The following is a 9,871-nucleotide window of genomic DNA, read 5'->3' as shown; positions in this document are numbered from 1 at the left end:
TCCCCTCTCACTCACTGATGCACGCAGGAGGAAAACACCATCACAATACCCCCCTCTCTCTCTTTCACATTCACAATTCTCTTTCCTCCTCCCCTATATGTGTCTATTTGTCAAACTTTCTGTCCCCTTTTCTGTATCCCTATAATGCTCTACTCAACAGAATGGTTTCATTATTTGGCCAGGATGGATGGATGGATAGATAGATGCACACTTCTTCATCACACTCTTTTATTAGTATAATAAGACTGCAGTTAAAAGATTGCGATTCAACATTAATCATTGTTTATGGAATGTCTATGATATTCAAAGGGTCTAAAAACAATGGCATATAGTTTTAATAACCTGAAACAGTTCTAAATGACATTGCTTTGATCTTATCAATTGCTGCCCCACACAATATAGAGCCAATGGCCATGAATCATTTCCCAAGAGGACCTATGGGTCCTTCAGTTCCTCTTGCTGACTGTGATCCAGGTGTCATCTTTGGGTGTGGTCACCAGCTCATACCTGGCCTCAAGCACCTGCCCTTCCACTCTGTGCGGTCTCAACCTGCGCACCAGCGTGCTGAGCAGCACTGCGGCCACAGTATATGCAAATCTAAAGAGAGGAAGAGAAGGACAGAGCGAGAAGATTTGTGAACTATCTGACATTGAATGTTTCTTAAAAGAATAGTTTACAAAATAATATTATTCCTATACATTTATAGTAGTGGTTCTCAACCAGGGGCCAGAGTCCACTAGGGGGCCTCAGCATACTTCAAAGGGGGCTGTATGATGGCTTAAAATGATTTCAATTAAAAAAACACAATCTTTAAAATAAGCAATAACAGAGACAGGAAATCAAGCTAATATTTCTTATTTTAATTAATTCCCTTAACAACTATCCTTTTTAGGTTTCCATGGTCTTGGAAAACCTGGATATGTAAAGGAATTTTAAAGGTGTGCTTTTAAAAGTCATGGAAATGTTCTAGTTGTGTCAAGATTTGTAATATTTTATCGTATAGAAATTGATTAAAAAACTAATTTGTGAGTAAAACTTCTCGTAATCCCAAATGATTAAAAGTCATGTAGATTAATTTCTCATTAAGAGTGAGAACCTTAAAAAACATTGAGTTCTTGAACATCTAGAATTATGGAATTTAATCATTTTAATTGTAATTATTTAGAATTATTTCATTATTTTAATATATAGCCAACCCTAGTTTGTGTAAATTAAGAGTTTGAAAACAAGCAGCTTTCTCAATACACCAGAAATATCTTCACCTACACAGGGGTCTATAAATATCACCCCTTACAATGAAACGAAAGGTCACTCGGCAGACATTTTTGCAACACCTCCAGCCAGTTATTTTGGGCATCGAAGGCCAACTCGTATCTACTTAAATGGAAAAAAATCTGACATTAACTGTCCCATAAATGTTGCATCTTTCTAAGGTTAGCTAGCATTACTTCTAGCATTATTTACAAAGCAGTGTTACACTTTCTCTCAAAAAGCCCCATAAAAGTAGATCATGAGTCCTATTGACCAGTGATGCTCAACCTATTTTTAATTCCACGACAATATTAAAGGCTAAGGTGGTTCACTCAAATTTTGGAGCCTGCCGGACCCCGTTCCCATTCACTTTTGCTGTATGAAGTAAAGCAGCCTGAACATTCTGCTAAACATCTCCTTTTGTGTTCCACAGAAAACAGAAATTCAAACAGGCTTGGAAGGACACAAGAATAAGTAAATGATAAACTTCACATTTTTGGTGATCTTGTTATGGTTATTTATTAACGATAATATCTGAATTTCTCTCCTTGTACCTTAGTTCAGGGCAGGCCTGTCTCCCTGAAAACCCAAGCAGCGAGAAGCTCTTCATTACTGACTCATCAGCAAATCTGTCAGGGTTAAATCTGTCAAAGAAGACAAACCAATCAGAATACCAGCAAACCATGAACCTTACACAACCGTATATAAAATGAACATATACAAACACACCTGTATGGAAGTGACCAAGTATCTGCATCTTGAAGGACGACACCCAGGGCATAGATAACCAATGTCTACAAACATGCAACCAGTATTATTTTTAACATTATAGGCAAGTCACAGCTCTCTCCATACTGACTAGACTAGATATAATTAAAAATATATGAAAGCATAATTTACACAAAAAAAAACTAACATGCAAGTGGCTAAGGATATTGTAGAAGTCTGTGAATGACTGAATGAAACCTGCAAAGCTTTTTAAGTCTTTATGTGGGCCTAGTAATGAAAAAGACTAGTTCTTACTTCTTTGGGAATGACATGTTGGTCCACCTTCCCCTCCACCTCCTGTAATCTGGCAGCCATGGGCGTCAGTTTGGCTGTGCGGACGGTTTCACTCAGCACCTGCTGGCAGTATCTGGGGGAAAACGTGAACAAGAATGATGATTTCCAGACAAAGTAATGGCCATGTGGAATAAAGTTTAACTCAAGGTATTTTATTGAAATCACAGAATTGCCACACATATGCCCTCTGGTGGCCAGAATGTACAGAGAAAAGAAAAACCCAGGAGCATATACTCATATAAATAACAAGCATATTTATTGTAAGCCCATATCTCTGGACCAAAACAGCTCTTTTTTGGAGCTTACTACTATACTATATGTACTATTAATTTCTTCATGGTTAAACTTTTTTCACGTAGGGGTCGCTTGATTTAGCATCTTGTAAATCGATAAATGTGAATACCATATGGATAATATTATCAGAATTATAACAGAAGCTATGACTATTGCTCACCTAAGTTGTGGAATCTTCTCCAAGGTAACAGGCTCCTCTCCAAGCACTTCAACAAGCTCATGATAGAGCCGTTCCTGCACTGCTTCTGAGATTGATAGGAAGTGAACTGCCCAGATGCACACTGGGAAATAATACAGATGAGAACAGGCATAAATGATGTATAAGAATAACAGAAATACAGACATGGAAAAAAGAAAAGCTACACAGAGTTATTATCATTAACTAAAACTATTAATACATTTTGTTTTGTTAACTGAAGCTTAAATAAAATATAAATATTATATTAAATACGTAAATTAAATTTCGTTTAGAAAAGTTGAAGCTCTAAGGTAAAAATATTAATAAATAAGAAATAAATTACATCTAAATAGTAATATACAAAACTAATAAAAATAACAAAAACACAAATGACTAAATATTAAACTAAATTATAAATATAAAAATAAAAGCTAATGTTAAAATGTCAATAAAAACTATATTATTATACAACACTAAAATAACACTGAAGCAACACCAATCAACTAAAAAAGGAGAAATTGAATCTTACAGTTAGCAGTGATCACACAGCCAGCTAGAGTAAAAACCATACCATCTTCCATCACCTGAGGACAAAAAAAGCAGCAAAACATATTTAATAATTGTTTGTTTATAATTTATGCATAAATATTATTCAGTATCTCAATTTGAAAATGAATCATTTTGAATCAGATGATGTTACCTGTCGCTCTGTCAGATTGGCCTGGAGTAAATAGGTAACGAAAGATGACTGACTGGATCCTTGTCCACTCCTCTGCTTTGCCAGAGACTTCAGCACCGACTCCATCTCAGCCAGAGCTGAAAATAACAAAACCACATGATCAATTGACATTGAACAATAAGGTCAAAACTTTCAAACGCTGCTCAGCTGCCTTCTTACCGCTCTCATAATGAGTCTTTCTGCTGGAACTCTTCTCTAGGGATCCATCCAGATAACCTTTACCGATCTCTGACCAGATCTTTTCAAATCCAGATATATATGCATTTACATGTAAAATATCACATTGTTTAATAATAATTTTCATAAGCATGACGCTAAATATACCTAGTGAGGAATGCTCACCGCTTCATGGTTCTTACGGAACCGGATGACCTCAGCTTCATCCCGAAAGCGACTCCCCATGGCAAGCTGAGTGACAGCCTTCATAGCCAATCCAAGCAGATGAGCACAAAGAGGCGTGTGCTGTGATTTAGGATAAGATGCCCACTTTTCAACCAGCTCCTCCACCAGCTAAAAAAAAAAAGCCAGAGTAGTGAGAGATGGATCACATGTTTAAAAATAGGGACAGTTCATTATATTCAGTATTGTTTATAATACAAACAAAAACAAATCACCTATGCTTTAATATAAAAAAGAATCCAAGAACTTTAGTTTAAGGCAGATATCAATGGGTCATGCAATTTTGTGCAATGAAGAGAACAACTGTTGTCGGTCCAAATCCTGAACTAGGGATATATATATATATATATATAAACACTCGTGAACAGACCTGAAGCAATAGAGGGAAGTTGTTCTCCAAGGTTTTATTGATAGCTCCCTCATACACTTTTTTTCTTATCATCGACTCCGTCACTCCCACTCCTGAACCTGTCTGGTAACCTAGCAACGACTTGAGCATTGTCTCAAAGGAATCCGCTGAGGAAAGAGTACAAACATATGTGTTAGAAAAAGCATACATAGTAGTTTTTAGCAATTTTCTGTCAAGGTAATGACATTTATAATGTTAATTTCTCCATAAAAACATTAAACAGCACTTAACAGCTGTCTTTTACATTGAAATCTTATCATTGAAATGAAATCATTTTGTGACAAAATATTAACATTTAGTTTATTAGGAGGAAACGCTTATTCCCTCCCTTGCTGCAGGCCACTCACTCGTCCAGTTGGGGTTGATGTGTTGTCGTAGTTGGTCCACAGCACCCAGGCTGACCACTGGTCTCCGACCGAACCAGAAAGATGCCACAGACCCAAACTCATCATGAAGACCCACCAGGAACTCATGCAGGCTTCCTTTGTTCACTATATCTGGCAGATTCCCATCTCTGGAAAAGTAAAGAAAGACGTTTGTTGGAGAAACTGACCAAAGGTCAAAAGGAAATAAAGAGAGTATCTCAAACTCTTACTTCTCTTCTGTGGGGTTTAGTCCAGGCACACCAGAGGCACTTCTAGACGACTGACATTAAAATAAGAAAACGTCAGGTTAAAATACACATATCTGAATTATTAAAGTCCCTTCACAGCAAATTATAGCAGTTTTAATTGCTGACTTTCTTTTACACATATCCAACATTTTATCAAGTTGCTCAAAAATAAGCAAACTCAATAGTCCAGTGATGACCTTCTAAATGCAGCAGGTCAGAACATATTTAATAGCGATTCAAACATATATTTCATAAAAACATGATCACAACAACTACAAAACAGTGAAGATAATATTTATATTTTTCACCGGATACAAATAGAGGACGGCACCGATAAGGATAATGACAAATGTCACTGCAAATATAGCAAAATCCAGCATATTTGCTGTTCAGAAATGTCAGAGGATCGTCATAAATGTAATTAAACTGGTCACTGAACTAGTAGCTAACTATCCACGTCTACAGTGACCATCAGAGACCTGCGCCGGTGCGCCCCTGTAGACAGTAAGAGTAAAATCTTTCCGTGCCACTGGCATATGCCACCCCACATGTCACCGCTACGTGCGCATGGCACTGGCAGCTGCCACTCCACAAGTCACCGCTTCGTGCGCATGGCACTCCACATGTCACCGCTATGTGCGCATGGCACTGGCAGCTGCCACTCCACATGTCACCGCTACGTGCGCATGGCACTGGCAGCTGCCACTCCACAAGTCACCGCTTCGTGCGCATGGCACTCCACATGTCACCGCTATGTGCGCATGGCACTGGCAGCTGCCACTCCACATGTCACCGCTTCGTGCGCATGGCACTGGCAGCTGCCACTCGCACGTCACCGCTACCAGTACAACAGCTGCCACTGACATGTGCGTCTGTCATCGGTCTCAACGCGACTATACACGTCTGTATACGCCACTGGACTCCTCACGGTTAAATACGTCGGTCACATCACAGCTGTATAAGCCGGTCACGGGACTCATTATGGTTGTATATCGTGCTCTGAATAATAAATGTTATGTTGTTATGTCTTCAATCATTGTAATTTGACATTTTTTTGTTTGTTTGTTTGCTGTTTTTTTTTTTTTTTGTTTTGTTTTTTATAGTATGCTGAGCAAAATTAAAATTAAACTTGAACGTGCAATCAAAGATTCAAAAAGGCTGCATAAAGACATAAAAGGCTGGCACTAAAGAATAAATCCATACATGTTCATGTGACAAGAAAAATACAACACAGTAGGCTTATTAATTAAACTTTGTGAGGCTTGGGGAATTGGGTTTACGAACGAACGGGGTACAAAAGTTTGCTACACGCGCACACACACACACATATTTATAACGAGTGTAGACTATACTTTCCGCGTACGTCAGTGGATTGTTCTTATTTTTAAATTAACCTCACGGGGACAAAATGTATATTCAGACTAAGGGAATGTGATGGTGGTCTTTGGTTAATGGAGGATACAGATGCTATATCCACTGCATTGATCACAGTACAGTACACAATTGTTTTAAGTTCATGAGCCATGTTCAAGCAGATCAGATGTATAGACCCCTTCACGGTCGACGTCACAGGAAAATTCGAAGTGCGTACTGCGCATGTCGGGGTCAGAACGCTCCATCCTGTGTTACTGTTAACCAGATGATTTCTCATCAAAATGCCTAGTTGTTGTGTCGTGGACGGTGCAAATCGCACCAATTGTGGAGTCAAGTTTTTTAGGATTCCTGCAGGATCTCATCCTTTTCAAAAAAAATAGACGACATCTGTGGCTGCAAGCTATTAAACGGCAGACTGGGACAATGCTACGATCAATGAGGCTCGTGTTTGTAGTGCTCACTTCATATCAGGTAAAGTCATCCTTCCTTTATCATCCCTTTCTATTAGATTAAACTCGAAAGCCTGGATTGCATGATTTTTTTGCAGTTTTCTGTACACTAGCCTATAACGTTAAGCTATGCTGGTTAATGGTTTGTTTTAAATGTCATGCTGCTAGCAGTTAGCCGCAGGCTAGCGCCAACTTTGTGACAACATTTGTTTAACTGTGACTAGTCTAGACCACCTAGTCTAATCCTTATCCAAATGTCTTTGAACAACTTTCACTAGCCCTTTCTTGAGTCACACGTTCTCTCTCCTTCTGTCTTAAATGGACTGTGGACCTTGTTTAAATTAAATCAATACTCATATTGGTCTGATGTGTGTCAGTGTATATGCATGCCTCAAGGAGATACTATAATATAATATATTAATTATTATTGATTACATTTAAATGTAATTTAATTAAAGCAATATTGTGCAGGCCTAGTTTAACTAGACAATGATTAAATGGTTTCACACAGCTCTAATTGTTCCTTTTGTTTTCCTTTAGGTATCAGAGGAAAAGGAAGAGAGATGAACGCCCTGACATGCAACCTGCTTCTTCCATGGCTGAGATGGAACAAGACTGTACCATTGATCTTTGCAGTGGTATGAATAATCTCTTAAACATAAAGCTAAAACTAATGCAGTCTAATGGCTCGTTTCCACTGAGCGGTACAGTACGGTACGGTACGCAATTATTTGCGTTTCCACTGTCAAAAGTTGTGAATGGTACCAAAAAGCCGAACCGTACCGTACAATTTTAATGCACATTGCACATCACTTCTTTCCGGCATGGGTTACACCTCGCCTATCAAGTAAGGGTACTGTGGCAGTGGAAACGCTAGCCGATTCATGGTTTACCGACCCGAACCATACCGTACTGTACTGTACCGCTCAGTGGAAACGAGCCATAATACACCAGCCCAGTGGTCCCATAAGCTACACCCTCCAAAGTTGTCATACTTTGTCACTGAACTTCTGTATGTCTGTTTGTTTTCTGTTCAAGATGAGGAGGAAGCTGAAGGGGACCGCCCAGTGTCGAGAAAGGAACATGATGCTCTTTGCTTTACACATAATCAACTGCAGGTCGTAGCACCACTTCCGGTGGCATCGCCAAATGCCACCGGCAGCTGCCAGAGTTCGTGGCAGCTGCCAGGTCTTTTCTGGCAGCTGCCAGATTTCGTGACAGATGCCACGGTTTTTTCTCGCCGTTTGTGGTGCTGTTTAAAACTACACTGTTCATGGTGGCGATCGATGGTGTTTTAATAATGCAAAGTTCCCACAGGTGTGTTATTTATTATGATTGTTTGTATTATTATAATACATTTCTATGTATCAGCTGCCAGAGTTCGTATCAGGAGTCACGATCGTTTATCGCCGTTTCTGATGTAAACTACACAGTTTTATTTTTAAATGAAAGATTTGATGATGCATATTACATACCAGCAAGCAGATGCGATCAGAATATGAACCCAATAAGCTAAACAGCATTTTCCCATAAAGAACACACAAGGAGTGCTTAGCTGTATAGACCGTATGCACGTGTATACTATACACAGGTGCATAGCCAACATTTCAGGAGTGGGACAAAAATGTTATTTTATATATATATATATATATATATATATATATATATATATATTTGTTAATGTACTACAAACACTTTTTTTTATTCATTTTTATCAAATATAAGACAATAGTTTTTGTACTGTAATAAATGCTATGTCAGGTAGCACTGAATTGTTCATAAACTTACCTGGTAATTTACCATAAAATCACATGAAGATGATTGAAAAAAAGTACAAATAAACCATATATGGTCGCAATCGTGTGTTTAATGCCTTCATGTTTCCAAAGGTTTCTGCCTTTTATTCAGATCATACAGTGATAGCTGGATGCTTTTGTCCATATTAGGGATTTCCTGGTACTTTGTAAGTTATTACTTCAATATGAGTCTGTCTTGCACTTTCTAAGCGTGTATGTGTATATGTTGTCACATTTCCCTTAAATAAACATTACACTAAAAAGGCCAAATACAATTATATTTTGTATTTTTACACTGTGTAATATTCTGTTTATCAAAACCAATAAATGTCATCAAGTTAGTGTTTTTACGTATTTTTACATTTATTCCAAAATAATAACAAAAGTAGTAACAATACAGGGGGCAGTCGTGGCCTAATGGATAGAGAGTTGGACTTGTAACCCGAAGGTCGTGGGTTCGAGTCTCAGGTCCGGCAACCACGACTGAGGTGAGACCCTTGAGCAAGGCACCGAACCCCTCAACTGCTCCCCGGGCGCCGCATTGATGGCTGCCCGCTGCTCCAGGTGTTCCTGGATGGGTTAAATGCAGAGAACGTCCCTTTCCCCCTTAAACTATGGTGAGTGTAGAAAAACGTTTTATTTGTTGCAAAACAATGTGTAATTTTCATAAGTTTTGTTGCAAATAATTTTTACTGTTATTTTACAAAGAAAAACGGTAGTAATGTATTTATAGAAAACATTCATTGTTAGAAAAGATCATTTATGTCATGTACTGTACATGCTCTAGGCCTACAAGTTTGAGGTATTAATTGTAACATTTGTATATACACAACACCAAATATTTTGACCATACTTTCTTCTTTCACAGCAGGAAAACATTTTGTGAGAGACACCAGGACTGCAGCTGACTGGTGCAGAAATAGAAATTGGGATGGAGAAATACAATTTCCCAGTGTCCTTTCACTGGAAAAGGAGGAACAAATTTGCATGCCAAAGCAAATTGCAGAGCTGGATGGGTGACTATGATGAAAGATCTCCGGTGGAATTTTTCACTTTTGTATTTTTGGAAAAAAAAGATTATGAGGAATGATTGATAAAATGATTGATAAATCAAAGTACAAAATCTTCGCCAGATTTGAGGAAGAATAAGTCATAAAAAAATCAATCAATGATCAATAAAAAAATCAATTACAATGGTCTCCATTTCTCACTATTAACTAACTATTGACTTTTGCCTCAAACTCCTAATACTAATGTACTGTTCAGGTATAGGGTAAGATGTAGAATATGGACCGGTCACGTATAAT

At 38.1% G+C, this 9,871-nt stretch overlaps 1 protein-coding gene and 1 long non-coding RNA gene across 2 annotated transcripts; one reads left to right on the top strand and one right to left on the bottom strand.

The window, feature by feature from the left end:
* Positions 1-206: 206 nt before the first annotated feature.
* LOC306844965 (cytochrome P450 20A1-like) lies at positions 207-5,439 on the bottom strand. The gene is made up of 13 exons (XM_079377431.1): positions 5,254-5,439; positions 4,928-4,977; positions 4,680-4,846; positions 4,294-4,439; positions 3,867-4,034; positions 3,684-3,762; positions 3,486-3,601; positions 3,315-3,369; positions 2,768-2,888; positions 2,275-2,386; positions 1,981-2,045; positions 1,806-1,895; positions 207-597 (listed from the first exon to the last, which is right to left on the bottom strand). The coding sequence occupies exons 1-13, from the start codon at positions 5,323-5,325 to the stop codon at positions 447-449; spliced, it is 1,392 nt and encodes a 463-aa protein (XP_079233557.1). The 5' UTR covers positions 5,326-5,439; the 3' UTR covers positions 207-446.
* A 418-nt stretch (positions 5,440-5,857) lies between these two features.
* LOC306844836 lies at positions 5,858-9,181 on the top strand. Its single transcript, XR_013781943.1, has 3 exons — positions 5,858-6,790; positions 7,309-7,406; positions 7,807-9,181. It is a non-coding gene; the product is annotated as an uncharacterized lncRNA (long non-coding RNA).
* The last annotated feature ends 690 nt before the right edge of the window (positions 9,182-9,871 follow it).

This window comes from Barbus barbus (assembly GCF_936440315.1).
Source record: "Barbus barbus genome assembly, chromosome: 25".
In the NCBI taxonomy this organism is placed as follows: Eukaryota; Metazoa; Chordata; class Actinopteri; order Cypriniformes; family Cyprinidae; genus Barbus; species Barbus barbus.
The sequence above is the reverse complement of the archived record's forward strand: the minus strand, read 5'-3'. Positions and strand labels throughout refer to the sequence as shown.

Excerpts from the sequence above, each read along its gene's own strand:
- LOC306844965 (XM_079377431.1), bottom strand. The coding sequence starts at position 5,325 with ATGCTGGATTTTGCTATATTTGCAGTGACATTTGTCATTATCCTTATC. Across the intron at positions 3,602-3,683 it reads AAAGACTCATTATGAGAGCG|CTCTGGCTGAGATGGAGTCG; the intron begins GTAAGAAGGCAG and ends TGTTATTTTCAG. Across the intron at positions 2,889-3,314 it reads CTGTGTGATCACTGCTAACT|TGTGCATCTGGGCAGTTCAC; the intron begins GTAAGATTCAAT and ends ATTATTTCCCAG.